This window comes from Oncorhynchus mykiss, chromosome 4 (genome assembly GCF_057628025.1).
Source record: "Oncorhynchus mykiss isolate SJ-2025 chromosome 4, ASM5762802v1, whole genome shotgun sequence".
Taxonomy (NCBI): Eukaryota; Metazoa; Chordata; class Actinopteri; order Salmoniformes; family Salmonidae; genus Oncorhynchus; species Oncorhynchus mykiss.
In genome coordinates this window covers 36,545,963-36,564,692 of record NC_143025.1, presented here as the reverse complement: position 1 = coordinate 36,564,692, position 18,730 = coordinate 36,545,963, and the positions used below count along the sequence as shown (strand labels likewise).

At 44.5% G+C, this 18,730-nt stretch overlaps 1 protein-coding gene across 6 annotated transcripts; it reads right to left on the bottom strand.

Annotated features, from left to right (window-relative positions):
- Nucleotides 1-5,639: 5,639 nt before the first annotated feature.
- On the bottom strand, nt 5,640-17,376 carry eef1db (eukaryotic translation elongation factor 1 delta b (guanine nucleotide exchange protein)). Of its 6 annotated transcripts, none has more exons than XM_090231924.1 (11): nt 16,351-17,376; nt 14,752-14,809; nt 13,229-14,604; nt 12,639-12,759; nt 12,358-12,429; nt 11,713-11,769; nt 11,012-11,096; nt 8,425-8,534; nt 6,424-6,627; nt 6,051-6,245; nt 5,640-5,888 (listed from the first exon to the last, which is right to left on the bottom strand). In XM_090231924.1, exons 3-11 carry the CDS (start codon nt 14,602-14,604, stop codon nt 5,850-5,852), a joined length of 2,259 nt encoding a protein of 752 aa, XP_090088050.1. In that variant the 5' UTR covers nt 14,752-14,809; nt 16,351-17,376; the 3' UTR covers nt 5,640-5,849. The 6 variants fall into 6 exon arrangements, with proteins under 6 accessions (XP_090088050.1, XP_090088051.1, XP_090088052.1 ...); XM_090231925.1 differs by having other exon boundaries at nt 16,543-16,603; XM_090231926.1 differs by lacking the exon at nt 11,713-11,769.
- Nucleotides 17,377-18,730: the final 1,354 nt, after the last annotated feature.

Genomic DNA, 18,730 nt, shown 5'->3' with positions numbered 1-18,730 from the left:
CCAGTGTTTATCTGTGGAGATGGGTGAACCTTCCAGAAGGACAATTATCACTGCAGCACTCCACCAATCAGGCCTTTATGGTAGAGTGGCCAGATCGAGCCACTTCTCAGTAAAAGGCACATGGCAGCCCGCTTGGAGTTTGCCAAACGGCACCTTGTGCTCAGGTGCATTGTGTTTTCGGCAGGAAAAGGAAGGAAGCACCTTGTTTCTCAGATTCTCTGGTTGGAAGAAAACGAGATTGAACTATTGTGACAGATCCTTGATGAAAACCTGCTCCAGAGCACTCAGGACCTCAGACTGGGGCGAATGTTCACCTTCCAACAGGACAACGACACTAAACACACAGCCAAGACAACGCAGGAGTGGCTTTGGGACAAGTCTCAATGTCCTAGAGTGTCCCAGCCAGAGCCCAGACATGAACCCTATCGAACATCTCTGGAGACCTGCAAATAGCTGTGCAGCAATGCTCCCCATCCAACCTGACAGAGCTTGAGAGGATCTGCAGAGAAGAATAGGAGAGTCTCCCCAAATACAGGTGTGCCAAGCTTGTAGCGTCATACCCAAGAAGACGAGGCTGTAATTGCTGCCAAAGGCGAGGCTGGAATTGCTACAACGTACTGAGTGAAGGGTCTGATACCTTACTTGTAGACACATTTACATAAGTTATCAAGATGGCGCCGAAGAACATGGCTGACATTTTACATTCTCCCAACCAATTGTGCAATTTATTTATTTTTTTTGCGTTTTGTCTAACTTATTTTTTACTTATTGGGTACATAATGTTGCTGCTACCGTCTCTATGACCGAAAATAACTTCTGGACATCAGAAAAGCGATTACTCACAGTGGACTGGAATAAACTTTTTCCTTTAATAAGTCCGACGAGACTTACGGGAACAGGCCCAGATCCACACCTTTTGCGTGAAGAAAAGACACCGGAAAAGGGAACACAGATCGGGGATCCTTCTGAGAAGCCGAAGGCGAGCGAGTAAACTCCCAATGTCTTCCATTCTCCTTGCTAACATGCAATCAATAGAAAATAAAATTGATGACCTACTATTAAGATTATCCTACCAACGGGACATTAAAAACTATAACATCTTATGTTTCACCGAGTCGTGGCTGAACGAACAAACAGACAATATAGAGCTGGCGAGGTTTTCCATGCACCGGCAGAACAGAGACGCTACCTCTGGTAAGACGAGGGGTGGGAGTGTGTCTCTATGTCAATAACAGCTGGTGCGGAATGTCTAATATTAAAGAAGTCTCAAGGTATAGCTCGCCTGAGGTAGAGTACCTTATGATAAGCTGTAGACCACACTATCTACCAAGAGAGTTCTCATCTGTACTTTTCGTAGCTGTCTATTTACCACCGCAAAGCGAAGCTGGCACTAAGACCACTCTCAACCAACTCTATAAGGCCATAAGCAAATAAGAAAAAGCTCACACAGAAGCGGCGCTCCTAGTGGCCGAGGACTTTAATGCAGGCAAACAAATCAGTTTTACCACATTTCTACCAGCATGTCACATATGCAACCAGGGGGGAAGACCACCTTTACTCCAAACACAGAGATGCATGCAAAGCTCTCCCCCGCCCTCAATTTGGCAAATCTGACCACAATTATATCCTCCCGATTCCTGCTTACAAGCAAAAACTAAAGCAGGAAGTACCAGTGACTCGCTCAATACGGAAGTGGTCAGCTGACGCGGATTTGCTAGCACAGACTGGAATGTGTTCCTGGATTCATCCAATGGCATTGAGGAATACACCACATCAGTTATGGGCTTCATCAATAAGTGCATCGATGACGTCACCCCCACAGTGACTGTACGTACACATCCCAACCAGAAGCCATGGATTACAGGCAACATCCGCATCGAGCTAAAGGCTAGAGCTGCCGCTTTCAAGGAGCGGGAGACTAATCCGGATTCTTATAAGAAATCCCACTATTCCCTCAGACGAACCATCAAACAAGGAAAGCGTAAAGTCAGGATTAAAAATTAATCCTACTACACCGGCTCTGATGCTAGTCGGATGTGGCAGGGCTTGAAAACTATTACGTACTACAAAGGGAAACCCAGACGCGAGCTGCCCATTGACGTGAGCCTACCAGACGAGCTAAATGCCTTTTATGCTCTCTTTGAGGGAAGCAACAATGAAGCGTGCATGAGAGCACCAGCTGTTCTGGATGACTATTTGATAACACTCTCGGTAGCCGATGTGATCACAACCTTTAAACAGGTCAACATTCACAAAGCCGCTGGTCCAGACGGATTTCCAGGACACCCTAGACCCACTCCAATTTGCGTATCGCCCCAACAGATCCACAGATGATGCAATCTCAAATCGCACTCCACACCGCCCTTTCTCACCTGGACAAAAATAACACCTATGTGAGAATGCTGTTCATCGACTACAGCTCAGCATTCAACACCATAGTGCCCACAAAGCTCATCACTAAGCTAAGGACTGGGACTAAACACCTCCCTCTGCAACTGGATCCTGGACTTCCTGACGCGCCGCCCCCAGGTGGTAAGAGTAGGCAACAACACATCTGCCACGCTGATCCTTAACACTGGGGCCCCCCAGGGGTGTGTACTTAGTCCCCTCCTGTATTTCCTGTTTACCCACGACTGCGTGGCCAAACACTACTATAACACCATCATTAAGTTTGCTGACAATGCAACAGTGGTAGGCCTGATCACTGACAACGATAAGACGGTCTATAGGGAGGTGGTCAGAGAACTGGCAGTGTGGTGCCAGGACAACAACCTCTCCCTCAATGTGAGCAAGACAAAGGAACAGATTGTGGATTACAGGAAAATGCAGGCCAAACAGGCCCCCATTAACATCGATGGGGCTGTAGTGGAGCGGTTCGAGATTTAAAAGTTCCTTGGTGTCCACATCCCCAATGAACTATCATGGTCCAAACATACCAAGTCAGTCGTGAAGAGGGCACGACAAAACCTTTTCCCCCTCAGGAGACTAAAAATATTTGGCATGGGCCCCCAGATCCTCAAAAAGGTTATACAGCTGCACCATCAAGAGCATCCTGACCAGTTGCATCACCACCTGGTATGGCAACTGCTCGGCATCTGACTGTAAGGCTCTACAGAGGGTAGTGCGAACGGCCCAGTACATCACTGGGGCCAAGCTTCCTGCCATCTAGGACCTATATAATAGGCAGTATCAGAGGAAAGCCAATAGAACTATCAGAGGCTCCAGTCACCAAGTTATAGACTGTTTTCTCTGCTACCGCATGGCAAGCGGTACCGGAGCACCAAGTCTAGGACAAAAAGGCTCCTCAACAGCTTCTACCCCCCCAAGCCATGAGACTGCTGAACAATTCATAAAAACCGCCACCAGATAATTTACATTGACCCCCCCCCCCACTCCTTGTACACTGCTGCTACTTGCTGTTTGTTTGTTACCTATGCATAGTCACTTCGCCCCCACCTACATGTACAGATTACCTCAACTAGCCTGTACCCCTGCACACTGACTCGGTACCCCCTGCATATAGCCTCGTTATCGTTATTCTTATTGTGTTACTTTTTATTTTATCCTATTTGATAAATATTTCCTTCTTCTTGAACTGCACTGTTTAAGGGCTTGTAAGTAAGCATTTCACGGTAGTCTACACTTGTTGTATTGGGCGCATGTGTCAAAAAAAGTCTGATTTTGAGTATCTATAATTTGGATGGGTTTGGACGCATTCAGACTTTGTGTCGCTGGCAACAGCTTTGGCCACTATGTTCTCGTAATTATTACTTGTCGTTACATTGTGTTCACAATAGACCCAATACAGCATTATGGAGTTGCTTCCTGGTTCACACAACTCCCTCTAACTCCAGTACACAGGACAGTATTCCCAAAAGCAAACACTATAGGGTGGATGTATATAACTTACCCTACAAGGTCTGGAGCCTGCTGGTTCGGTTCTACCTGATAATTAATTGCAACCGCCTGGTGTCCCAGGTCTAAATCAGTCCCTGATTCGAGGGGAACAATAAGTTTGAGAGATATTAAGCCTTGTTCACACTGCAGGCCTTATTACTCAAATCAGACGTTTTTCAAATCAGTTTTGGACTACTGACTATCCAAGCAGCAAGTTACAAGCAACCAAATCGGATGTGTGTTCAGACAGCAGTCATTTGTATGACCGTTGTGTGCACGGTGGTATAGGCCGAGTGGGGGTGGTGCTCGTGCTTCCTATCACTCAGAAGTTATGTAGCAAGCTAAGGTGACAATAATGCCTGCCCTGGACATTTCCCCAGTTGCTTTGACTGTTCAAAATCAGTGTAAGAACACTTTGAAATTCTCAAAGGATAAGATGATCCAACTTTCAAAACAATTTTTGGCTAGCCACAGCAGCTGTTTAGCTTTCTAGCACATTTACCAATTTGTTTGTAAACTATTAACAAACTAGTTAGCTACCACGTTCTTGTCAAACTGTCAGAGTAGCTAGCAAGCAACAAGATATCCCAAATAAGTCTAAAAACTAAATAAATCAGATTTAACCATTTTGACAAGTCACATGGCTGGGAATCAGATTTGTATGAACAACCTACGAAGTTGGTTTGAAATATCCGTTTCCATTTGCGTTTTGGCTGTTTTTTGGCTGCAGGAAAAAGCACAGATTTGAATAAGATATGCAAATAGGTGTCACTCCCTGACCATAGAAAGCTGTTTATTCTCTATGTTGGTTGGGTCATCTAGTTGAATTATATTTATATGGTGGCCTGATATGGTTCCCAATCAGAGGCAGTGTTTTTCATTGTCTCTGATTGGGGATCATATTTAGGTAGCCATTTTCCCCATTGCTGGTTGTGGGATTTTGCCTACATTTAGTTGCCTGTGTGCACACCAGTAGCGTCACGTTTCGTTTGTGCTGTTTTTGTTAATCGAGTTTCGATTTATTAAAAATATGTGGAACTCTACGCAAGCTGCACCTTGGCCTACTCATTACAACGAGCATGACAATAGGTTTTGAGTGACTTCAAATTGCCAATGTGAGCATAGCTGACAAAATCCATGAGTATGTCTCAAATGCCATCAATAATGTGAAAAATATCCCTGTTGATCTTTCCTTCTTGAACAGGCACCATTTTCCTGTTAACAAACTCCTCCATACGGTTAAGACTGAATTCCCTGAGGATTTCTACCTTGTGTTTTATCTTGGTTTGTGATCTACTGTGGGGATATGACAAGGAGAAAGAGCATGCAGCAAAGCCCCACGGTTACACAGATTATAAGTATTAAGATGTTACAGAACAATGAATGATCATTATGTTAGCAGGAGATGAATGAGTTTACAGATAGGCTCTAAGGAATGGGCTGGGAAATCCCAGTCATTTTACCCATTCATATTTACCCATAACTTCTTCTACTGTATGCTGTTAACTTTCAAAATAATTCACAAATAAAACTCTACATCCACTAGATCACCTCGCCTTGTTTGAATACAGAAATGCACACAATGTAAGAACAGTTGATTTGGTAAAGTGGTCCAGAGCCTTCTCTTAATAAAGAGAATGACTGATACCTCATGCATTTAGGGGATACATTTGACCCTTTATTTCCTACCATTGTTCCCCACGTGGCTGTTTATACTCACAGAGAGACAGACAAGAAACTAGTTAAAGTGCACCAAAAGCTCTTTATTATTAACCATGAGTGACACAAACAGCAGCAAGGGACGGACTGGGAACATGGTTATGTCCCACATGACACGCTATTCTCTATATAGTGCACTACCTTTGAACAGCTCATAGGGCTTAAAGTAGAGCACGACAGAGTGAATGGGGTGCCAGGTGGGACGGGCCCAATGAAAAGGAAGAAGGTCAGAATCAGATCTTGTTGAAAGCTGCTACGTCAACACTCTGGACCTGCAGAACAAGAGACTAGAGATAACATTCATCAAGATAAAGTACATAAGCATTTCTAATTTGGGAACGCTAACCTGTACAAAGTGTGTCAGTTACATTTTTATATTTCATTGTGGACCCCCAAATGATTAGGTGTGTGTGTGCTCGCGCGCCTGTACTCACAAAGTCCTCGAACTTTGTAATCTCCTCCTCTAGCAGGTCTGTCCCGACCTTGTCGTCCTCGACAACACACTGGATCTGTAGCTTCCGGATACCATAACCCACAGGAACCAGCTTAGATTGACCCCAAAGTAGACCGTCAGCGACAACAGACCTCACACATTCCTCCAGCTTAGCCATGTCTGTCTCATCATCCCACTGTAAGAGAGGGGAGGGAGGGAGGTGGGGTATAGAGAGAGGGCAGGGGGGGAGACAGATGGGAAGATAGATGTCAGGAACACAAACACACAGAGACCAAAATTCCATTCATATTTTTTTTTAAATACTGTATAGTGATTGGCAAAGTATTAGGAAAAGCGCGGGGTCTGTGACATACAGGCTTGACGTCCAATAGGATGGAGGACTTTGCGATGAGGGTGGGTTTCTTTGCCTTCTTCTCTGCGTACTCTTTCAGCCTCTGCTCTTTGAGTCGCTCAGCCTCCGCATCCTCCTCTTCATCGCTGCCGAACAAGTCCATATCATCATCATCATCTTCATCCTCCACTGGGGGGCTGGTCTTCTGCTGCTGGACAGAGGTTCCCTGAAGAGAAGAGGTGATTAAAATACACACTCATATTGTACCAGACAAAAGTTTGGATACACCTACTCGTTCAAGAGTTTTTCTTTATTTTTTACAATTTTCTACATTGTAAAATAATAGCGAAGACAAACTATGAAATAACACATTTCATATTTGAGATTCTTCAAAGTAGCCACCCTTTGCCTTGATGGCAGCTTTGCACACTCTTTGCATTCCCTCAACCAGCTTCATGAGGTAGTCATCTGGAATGCATTTCAATTAACAGGTGTGCCTTGTTAAGTTAATTTGTGGAATTTCTTTCCTTCTTAAAGAATTTGAGCCAATCAGTTGTGTTGTGACAAGGTAGGGGTGGTATACACAAAATAGCCCTATTTGGTAAAAGACCAAGTCCATATTATGGCAAGTACAGCTCAAATAAGCAAAGAGAAACCACAGTACATCATTACATTAAGACATGAAAGTCAGTCAATCTGGAAAATCTCAAGAACTTTGAAGGTTTCTTCAAGTGCAGTCGCAAAAACCAAGCGCTATGATGAAACTGGCTCTCATGAGGACCACCACAGGAAAGGAAGAGTTACCTTTGCCATAGAGGATAAGTTCATTAGTTACCAGCCTCAGAAATTGTAGCCCAAATAAACGCTTCACAGAGTTCAAGTAACAAACACATCAACTTCAGAAGATACTGTATGAATCAGTCCTTCATGATCAATTGCTGCAAAGAAACCACTACTAAAGGACACCAATAATAAGAAGAGACTTGCTTGGGCCAAGAAACACGAGCAATGGACATTAGACCTGTGGAAATCTGTTTTTTGGTCTGATGAGCCCATATTTGAGATTTTTGGTTCCAACCGCTGTGTCTTTGTAATACACAGAGTAGTTGAACGGATGATCTCTGCATGTGTGGTTGCCACTGTGAAGCATGGAGAAAGAGGTGTGATGGTGCTTTGCTGGTGACACTGTCAGTGATTTATTTAGAATTCAAGGCACACTTACCCAGCATGGCTACCACAGCATTCTGCAGCGATACGTCATCCCATCTGGTTTGGGCTTAGTGGGACTATCATTTGTTTTTCAACAGGACAATGACCCAACACACCTCCAGGCTGTGTAAGGGCTATTTGACCTAGAAGGAGAGTTATGGTGTGCTGCATCCGATGACCTGGCCTCCACAATTACATGACCTCAACCAAATTGAGATGGTTTGGAATGAGTTGTACCACAGAGGGAACGAAAAGCAACCAACAAGTGCTCAGCATATGTGGGAACTCATTCAAGACTGTTGGAAAGGCATTCTGGGTGAAGCCAAGAGTGTGCAAAGCTGTCATCAAGGCAAAAGGGTGGCTACTTTGAAGAATCTAAAATATAATTTGATTTGTTGAATACTTTTTTGGTTACTACTTGATTCCATATGTGTAATTTCATAGTTTCGATGTCTTCACTATTATTCTACAATGTAGAAAATAGTAAAAATAAAGAACAACCCTTGAAGGTGTCCAAATTGTTGACTGGTACCACACACACGGGTGGACATAAAAATATATGCCGCTTTTGTGTGACGTCAGAAGGCTCAGTCTGCACTGAAAATAGTCCATAGCTACTTGTCTCATAAGAATGACATCTGTCGAAAGAATGGCCACTTAGCAGTCTTTTATTCAAAGCGACAGACTACAGTGAGTGCATGCATTTTTAGTATGTGTATGCGATCCTTGCGGTAATTGAACCCACAACCTTGGCATTGCGCGCACCATGCTCTTCCCGACTAAGCCACATAGGACCAGAGCGAGAGGGACTTACATTTGTACAGGGGGCTGCAGAGACTGGGGCTGCAGCTGGTGACGGTGATTTCTCCAGCACCGCTACCCGACACTCCAATTTAGACAGAGCCAACCGCAGGTCCTCCACCACTTAAACACACACAAAGGAAGTCAGTAAGATTACAGATTAGTTATATCATCTGTAATACAGATTAGACATTCTGTATACAAATGGGGAAACAAACACCTTTCAGTAACATTTTCAAAGGGTAATTTGATCTCTATACATGTGGACACACATACATACACTGAACAAAAATATGAAAATGCAACAATTGCAATGATTTTACTGAGTTACAGTTCATATAAGGAAATCAGTCAATTTAAATGAATTCATTAGGCCCTGATCTATGGATTTCACATGACTGGGCAGGGCCACAGCCATGGGTAGGCCTGGGAGGGCATAGGCCCACGCACTTGGGAGCCAGGCCCAGCCAATCAGAATGATTTTTTTCCCCCACAAAAGGGCTTTATTACAGACAGAAATACTCCTCAGTTTCATCAGCTGTCCAGGTGGCTGGTCTCAGACAATCCCACAGGTGAAGAAGCCAAATGTGGAGGTCCTGGGCTGGCTTGGTTACAGTCTGCGGTTGAGAGGCGGGTTGGACGTACTGCCAAATTCTCTAAAACGATGTTGGAGGCGGCGTATGGTAGAGAAATTAACATTCCATTCTCTGGCAACAGCTCTGGTGGTCATTCCTGCAGTCAGCATGCCAATTGCACTCTCCCTCAACTTGAGACATCCGTGGCATTGTATTGAGACAAAACGGCACATTTAGTGGCCTTTTGTTGTCCCCAGCACTAGGCGCACATGTAATGATTAGTGATGCACCGATATTACATTTTTGGCCGATACCAATATCCGATATTTTCCTTGCCAAAAAAAACGATACCTGATATTTAGAATTTTAGCTGCCTTTTAAGCATTCTAGTACAGTTAAATAGTTAACACACACACGGACGCAGCGGTCTAAGGCACTGCATCTCAGTGCAAGAGGTGTCAATACAGTCCCTGCTTCGAATCCAGGCTGCATCACATCCAACCGTGATTGGGAGTCCCATAGGGCGGAGCACAATTGGTCTAGCGTCGTCCGGGTCGTCATTGTAAATAATAATTTGTTCTTAACTGACTTGCCTAGTTAAATAAAAGGTTATACACACAAAAAAGTAATTTTGTTGGCATTTACGTATGTCCCCATTACCAGTAAAACATAATGAAAACCTATTTCTTTCACATACTTGCTGTGCTGTTTCGTGGTTAATTTGTTCAGTCGTTTCATTCTCAACCAAGATTTCTATGGAACGCCGTTTGGGTCTTTGTTTGTCAAAAAAGATACACGTCAAATAAAACTATTTGACGTGTCCAATAACAACAATCTGTTTCAATAGCTAGCTAACTATATAGCTAGGTGTCATTTGCATCACTGTCAATGACACTTTTATTTTGAAGGCAAAACTGCAAATTCCACTATTGTCCCTAATCTTTATTGGGGCTAGCTTCACAACACATACCTCGTTCCGGTCGAGCGTCACTAGACAGATGAAGCTAGCTGGCTGCTTATTATGGTCGCTTTGGGCAACAGGGTTAAGTAGCTGGCTAGCTATTTATTTTCATGAACTTGAGTTCAATTTCAATAGGCGAACAACAAGTGGCAACCTAGCTAAAACGTACTCACAAGGATTCCTAAATCATTGCTAAGAATAATTTAAATGACTGCAGTTTCTACTGGTCATTGTTTTCAGGCTGGTTGTATTGGTGCTAGCTATCCCAGAAGTTGCGGTTGAACAAATTATGCTTTATTACCAACGCAGTATTGTAAACACAATGTTCCGTGGCCGGTGTTTGCTTGTTTGCAGACTTTTGTACAGCTTTGACAGCGCTACTGTATCTTTTTTGACGCGCAAAGACCCAAACGGCCTTCCATAGTAGGCATGTCGTGAAGCTAACAGCAGTGAAGCTATTATTAACTCCGGTAGGGCAACATCTGAAAAATAGCGCACTTGGTAGTGTGTACCAGTGCTCGACCAGTCAGTGAAAACCAACATCACCCACAACAGAGAACGGTTGATTGTCAAGGACAACGTACTCTTTCAAATGACTGCTCGACTTGTTGACTGCTCGATCCACACAGGAGACATTGTGTGGGCTAGGTTAGGAATGCTGTGTTACACGTTTAGCATAACATTTTATGTGGCGTTATTACGTCATGTACCTACCTACGTTATATAGGTATGCACAGTAGCTTTGACATTGGTTTTTAACATTGGTGTTAAACTAGACATCGGGCCGATGTTGATGTCGGTATTTTTAGCTAATATCGGTCGATTCCGATATGTTCACCAATATATCATGCATCCCTAGTAAAGATCATGCTGTTTAATCAGCTTCTTGATATGCCACAACTGTCAGGTGGATGGATCATCTTGGCAAAGGAGAAATGCTCACTAACAGGGATGTAAACAAATTTGTGGACAACATTTTTTATGTGTATGGAACATTTTGGGGATCTTTTATTTCAACTTTAAAATGTTGTTTATATTTTTGTTCAGTATACACAGACACACACCTTGGTTCAGACTGCTGTTCTCTAGCTCCAGGCTCTTAATCCGTGTGATGAGTTCGCCTTGATCTCCTGCCCCATTAGCTGCACTCTGAACACACACACGAAAGAGTGTCAGGATATCCCTATAAGCATATCACCAGCGAACTCTAGTGGCTAAACTTAGGTACCACCACAACCAATTGAGGAGACAGGGCAGACATGAATAGAATGAGCAACACATTATATCACCTGTACACGTAAATAACCACCATCACCTAGAGGCACAGATTGGACAACAACAGCTACAATTGCAGCTCATGCAAAGCTGTCTCACTCAGGAATAAAAAGGTACTTTAGAGTCTGTGGTCATGGTGACGATCAGAGGAAAGTTTCAGGAAATCCAGGTAACCCCTCTGGAGCATTATACATGGAGGTGTCCAAATATTAGAATCCTGAAGTTGACCAATCACAACTCTTCAAAAACCAAAGAAACAAGTATCCATCTCAGCACCACCTAGAGAGAGAGTAAGCTCAGTGGAGGGTGGCCAAGGACAGGGCAGACTATGGAGTCAGAGAGAGAAGCAGACCCATCATACAGGGAGAATGAAGGAGGGTGGTTGGGTTTGTTTGTTTGTGTGAGTGTGTGCACAAGTCTGTAACATTGCTCTTAGTCGGGAGGGCGGGGGGGGGGGTCTAGCTGCTGTCACACAGGGTGGGACACTTACAGGATGGGGTTTCTGGGGTTGATCAAAGCCTCTGCTAGGTAACAGCGAATTCTTCAGCTGGGGTGCGGGGAGGGAAGGAGGAAGGGAAAGAGGGAGAGAGTTGAATGAGGAGGTGCAGAAGGGACACTAGCAGAAAGAGAGAGAAAGCTACAAAAAAAGGATCAGGCAAAGTTAAAGTATACCCAAGGTTGGTCTAAAGAGGAATCAGAGAAATTAAGAGCTAGCCAGCAATACAAGATATCATGCTTTCGGAAAAAAAAATGGAAATCTTGCTTCATGAATACGACCCAGGGTATTCAATGCTCTCAGCAGCAGTTCAGAGTCAAGGTATCCACACCTTGCGTTTCCCCATGACATGTAGCCTTAGCCGTGTGGTCACATATAGCTGGTTCAGCCTTGCTTACACGTTTGTGTGTGTGTGTGTGTGTGTGTGTGTCTTTGACCATGTAACAGTAACTAAACATACAGGGACTTCTGTAGAAAACTAGCTGGCTGGCTAAAACTGGCACATTTACAGTAATGGTGTGCACTGTCCCTGTAAAACTACAGTTAATAAAGTATCTTACTTTCAGTGCAGCTTTAAAAACAGATCATGTGAGATATATGTGTTGTATGAAGGGTCGGATGGGTTTATATTATACTCACTCCTGCTAGGGACTTCTGGATGTTCTCTCTGGCCCGGGCTATGTCCTGCAGGATGGTGTTGGCTCCCAGCTCCTATAGGGTACAGGAGACCAGGTCTGACAGGATGTAGGCATACACACACCAGAGACGTATCCAAGTTTTAAGTACAGTGAAACGCCTTTCTTGCTTCCCAACAATGCGGTAATCGATATCAGGTGGCGACACGTGTGAGGAAAAAAACGACAATGTGGGGGAGGGCATTGGCACACACACACAAACTAAAAGAAACGCTCTCTACATACCTGTGCTGGGTGTGAGGTGCTGTTAATGCATTCGTAGAAGTGTCTCTCCGCATCATCATAGCGAGGCTTATCAAACCAGATCTTCTCCTGGACAAAGTAGTCTACTGCTGAACTCATGGTGCTACATGGACGGAAAGAGAGGCACAGAGATGAGGCAGAGAGAGAGATACAGGATAACAAATGGTTAGTAAAGTAACATTCAGTCCACCAGAAAGCTTGTGTCCCTCTGTTTTAACCATCTGTGTTCCACTATTTACAGACAAGATCACTTCTCTTTCCCCGTCAACGCCACACTAACATCATCCTTAGAAGTAAGCTACATCTTTGAAAACCACTAACATCGAGTCAAATAAATCAAGCATGCAAAAAAATATATGGAAAAGGATAACATCTAAAACCAAATAAAACAAAAGAGACAAATGAGCAAGCCAAACACAAAGTTTAATAAATTATGTGAAACAAACAAATGAACCAAATCAAGACACAGACAACACCAAAAAGGAGAAAAAAAATAAGGGGGGAAAAAAGGAGTAGGAGTAAATGAAGCTGGCTGTGTTTGTAGAGGTCCAGTCTCCTGGGATGGGTCATACTTGTCCCTCAGAGGGCCGGTGCAGGCGACCGATGACGGTTGTGGTAACAATGTTGCCGACACCACAGCATCTTCTTGCCCACGAGCCCCCTCCTCTCTGTCTGCTACTGTTGACTCAGCAGGTACAATCTGACGGTAACTGTAGAAACGGCTCTCTGCAGCCTCGTAGCGTCTCTGGTCCAGCCAAACCCTCTCGCTGTCTGGATGCAGGAAGTAGCAGACTCCTCCCATCGACATGGCCCCACCTTCCTCCTCTGCGACATCAGCAGGCTCCTCCTCCTCCTGAATGGTGCGCAGAGCGTGGAAGACTTCGAGCTTCCCCTGTGAGACCACGGCTTCTTCTTCTACCACTTCTTCCTCCTCCTCCTCTTCTTCTTCTTCAACAAGACTCTGTGGGTGGTCTCCACTACCTCTGGAGGTTGAGGGAGCGTTGGGGTTGGTACGTGAGGTGGAAGCTCCACCACCCAGGTTGTTGCCGGTGGGAGAGCGGTTGTTTCCATAGAGGCTCTGGTAGAAGGCTGCCTCGGCCCGGTCGTAGAGAGGTTTCTCCAGCCACACGTCCCTCAGCAGCTCCACGGGGAGACGGGGGAGCCCATTCACTGGCTGGCCAGGGGCCGGGGTCAGTGGAGATGTGGAGGCTGCCTGGGGGGTCTGGGCCAGGGACAGGTACCCCTCGTCTGGCGTGGCTGGTGTGCTGGGGCTGTTGGCAGGGAGGGCTAGGAATTCTGGGGCTGCTGGCTGCAGTGGCTCTGCAACAATGCAATGCTCTTTGGCAACTATGGGTGGATGGTTGCTGGGGTGGTTCGGGGCTTGGGGTGAGGGTGATAGTGAGGGTTGAGAGGAGGTGGGGTGGTTGTCAGTCGTCAGGGTTGGGGGTGAGCCGATGGGCCGTGTCATCGACCCGTTGGCAGAGTGTGCCAACCAGCACTGATACAGACTCTCAGCCTGCTCATACACACTGCGGTCAAACCACACTGAACCACACTCAGACCGCAGGCCGAGCAGGACCGCGCCGGGGGAGTCAGGAGCAGGGTCGGGAGAGGTGCGGCTACTGCCCTTCTGGCAAAGCTGGGGCTCCTCCCCTTTCTCCTGGCCAGGTGGTGGTGGTGGCAGCGGAGTCATCATAGCAACCGTAGCCGGGCGGTTATCGGGTTGAGCGGAGCGTTTACGACGGCGACGCCTCTTCCCACTGCGTTTCCCATTGCCGTCTCCATTCACACTGCTACTCTCTGGGGAGGACGAAGCAGCACCACCCCCGTTCCTCTGACCTCCCTCCACTGCCACCTCAGTGGTACAGTCCACCTGGCAGCGTCTGGAAGGGAGATCAGGATCGGACTGATCCATTGCTGAACACAAGGGGTTCCTCTGAGGCATCATCTTTGATCCGAAGCAGAGAAAGAGAGTGACAGGGACATGCCAGAGGGTTAGTTACACAGAGAGGAATTTAGAGAGACAGATTGATCCATATAGATTATAGTCTTTTAAATATCTTCTAATTTTAGTATCTTTGTAAATTTTACTTACGAAGCGAATCTCTGTTTAACAGAGCTAAGAGAGAATTCAACGGACCAATCCCAGAATGCTTTTAGGCATGCAGGAAAGGAAGAGAGCGGAAAAAAATGTGAAAAGAACCAGATCAAGCAGACCAATAGATTATGAAAAATGAACTGAACGATGGATGATGTCCACTTCACTGGTTGTGTTTGAAGAACACAAACAAGAGAAAAAAAGTATTTAAAAGTGTACACTAAGTAATATAGGCTAGTGCCTCTGTCACAAGTTTTACACCCATTTCATGCCTTCTGAACACAACTCCTAATGTCCAATGTTACATTCTGGAGTTCTTGTGATTCTCAGACTTCTGAGGCTACCCATAGTAGATCTTTAACCAGCATGTCTCTGGACTACTTCTATTCAGGTCTACATAGAGGTAGAAGACACAACTTAGTATCATTCCCATTATGGAGTCTGTGAAAAAATGGGCAGCACCATTGAGGCCATCTCCATTTTGAAGTAGTCAATTTCCTTATTTTATTACTTCTACGAGTTGGTAAACAAACTGAAAGGGTGCATACTGCCACCTGGAGTGTGTTGTTTGAACAGGTATTAAGCCACGGTTGGCGATTTACTGCCACCTGCAGTTATGTAATGCTTGCTCATTTTATTTATTTGTTGTACCATTATTTTACCAGGTAAATTGAGCGAGAACAACTCATTTACAGCAACGACCTGGGGAATAGTTACAGGGGAGAGGAGGGGGGGATGAACGAGCCAATTGGAGTATAATTCATTGGCTGTGTCCTCCTGGTGACCTGGATGGAATTATGTGATGCCTCTTTAACCGATAGAAAGTCCCACCCAGTTGACTACTTTGAAATGTTGAAACTGTAAAGATGACCATTACAAGCAAATGGCAATAATGACAGCATATACCAACATGCAAATTCTGCATGCAAACTGAAAAGGTTTCTGCATAACCTTAAAGGGAAAAGCATGTAATATGATCACTCAGCAAGGTTACTGGGCAGCCTTGGTGAATGAATGATGTTTTGTGTAGTGGTGATGATAACAGTAACAGCACTGGCATGCTCAGTCAGAACTAATGCAGGTAAGACCAACTCGCACCGTGGAGCGGACCAAGTGGCACCCTATTCTATTTATAGTGCTAGAGCTCTGGTCAAAAGTAGTGTACTATAAAGGGAATAGGGTGCAATATGGGACAAATCCTGTGGGTTCTGTGTACACCGCATAGAAAGAGAATCATAGATTCTATACAGTATGTCTACACAACATAACCAACCACAGTCATTAGCAGTGCGGGATGCAGCTGTGGTTTTGATGGAGGACGATCCATGCGACATTCATGATTCATACAGTAGCATTGTGAAACAGGAAATACATTTCCTTATACCAATTTCCATGTTCCCCCCCCCCCCAATTGTTTTTAGGCCTACTAATATCAAACTTGGCTGTACTATTGCTGAGCAATGTGCTTTAAATTAAATTTTAAAATATATTTTTGTTACTATTATTCAAATCTTGATGAATTCACCATTCAGAAAAATATTTTGTGATTTACTGGTGTGTCTATTGGTGGCCTATATGAAACCCTATGTAACTCACCTTCCTTGGTGAGAATAAGACCAAAAACTGTCGTGATTAGATTAGAATGTTCAACATGTTCATCCATTCAGCAGCCGCCAGCCATGAACAAACAAACAAACAAACATTATAGCCTAATACGCAAAACAGACATAGCAGAAAAGCAACACGTTTGGGAATAGGGTGCAGTATAGGCGTGTACAGTATGCTTACAGTAGCCTAAATGGTGGCAGCTTCATAATTAGTCTAAAGTGCCTTCACTTCCTGTTGGATCCTCCCCACGAAGCATGCAAGAGCAACGTGTGAGTGAGAGGAAATCTAAGGTATTCATTCAATGACTGCCTTTGGAGTGGGCCGTGTGGGGGTGGGAAAGGCTATAATGACTGCATCGTTGCAACGAAAACGTTTAGATTTGTATGTCATTAGAGGAATAATCAATAGCCTAAACCACATTTTACTAAATGTTAGGCTACACGTCGGAATCATACTCACTTTTCCAAATCTTGAGAACATAGAAAAGGGGACAGAGGCATACTATTAGAGGTTATCGTATTGTAAACGGTGACAAGAAACAGTAACACATTATAGCTTGTTATTAGCTGACTAACAGCAACATTGTATCAACCGCGGAGCTATTCCTTTGTTTGATCGGTGTTACAACGTAACTATTTCAGGTCACCAGCTCGCACTGCCACTGCAGCGTCGACATCTTCAATCGCTCTCAAGATATCGAGGCAGGTTGTGACAAAGTAAAGCCTTAATACACATCTATATTCATTAGCAACGAATTCGCTGAAATGTTGGATTATTTTTTTATATTTCTCTTCAGTTTATGTAGACATTCATTTTTAGCCGGTCGGCCCGGTCTTGGGCGCCCATCATGGCTCCACGACATTTCGCTTTTCTTAGCCATTCACATTATTTCTCCCTCCCACCAAACAAGTAGACTAACGACTCCCGTGTTAATTTCTCGACAATCCCCGGCTCGAAAAGCGAACTGTCAGTTACTTACTGTTCTGTATGTCGGTGGTTAACCGGGCCGGTGGTCCTCGTGCGATTGTTCAGCTGGGAGCCTAGAACAGAAAGAGTGACGAGTGGGAGAATAAAATGCGAGTGAACCGGGGGGGGGGGGTTGGGGGGGCCCTGTTCTTTTAAACACCGGGTTGTTTTACACTCAAACGCTGAAAATAGTATTTTTTTTAATCCACATATTATTAATGTTCAGAACAGTGTATTAATGATGTTGTTTTTAATTATTTTTTGTACATCAGTTTTATTTAGGGTTGGTATGTTCCTACTGCACTTGCTCATGATAGAATCAAGAACTAAATCATAAATGATTTCGCCAGCAGGCTGAATAGATTGACCATCGTTTGTCACCATCTTTCAAAGTGTGTGGCATTATGGTTATAAAAATCGTCAGACTTGCGACGACATGTCAACTGCACGCACTTTACATAAATCATATGATCAAAAGGTCCGTTTTTGATGAAGTCGCTGCAGTTGCTTCTCACTAACCGCACCATGCAGCCATCATCTGCATTGTGAGAGGCACTATTTGTCAACCAATCATTAGGGTTGTTTGAACCACGCTAACCTATCGTAGCAGACGTAAAAGAAAACGGCTGAGCGGACTTTCCTCGTCCAGTTTTCAGCGGAAACGGAAGCTAGATTGAATTTGCTGTATCATTTATTTAGCACTATATTGTATCACTCCAATAGGGTATCCTTCCGCGCGGCAGGATACATTCTGAGTAATTTCAGATTAGTCCAGTGTACCGGGGCACTACTTCCACCTCTTCATTTTCTCTGCTCATTCCAGAGAGGATTCGTTTTATAAGAGCTGTATGTTGGAGTGCATATGCATACCCGCAGATATTCAATAGCTCGGAGCAGTTAGCCTCTCCATCAAGGTGCTCTGCTGTCCTCCTACTCGGTGTGATTTGTGCCATCTCGTTTGGGTTGAGTCCTAGTGACAGTGTACTAATTTGGGCGATACTCGGTTTAGTCTACTAGTTTTGCGGCGCTGAGGGTTGGTCATAGTTGTCTGCATGACTTGTCAATCAACCGGAACCCTCCCAGTTATAGCCTTCAGAATCGTGGACCTCGCCTACCCAGCACGATCGGGAGAATGTATGTTTCGCTCCAGCGGGCTTGCAGTTCTCCCTTGAGTGAGCTAGGTGTCGCGAGGCGCACCACTATGGGATCAATATCATGCCAAATATATTCACAGATGTAAATCACTATCCACAAACAAACACTTTTTGATTTGTATTTGTAAATCGATATATTGCATTAGAATTTTTTTATAACTGCAGGTATGCAGGTCATTTCCAAAGGACAGACGATTTTTACGCATTACAGCTTCAGTACTCGGCGGTCCTGTTCTATAAGCTTGTGT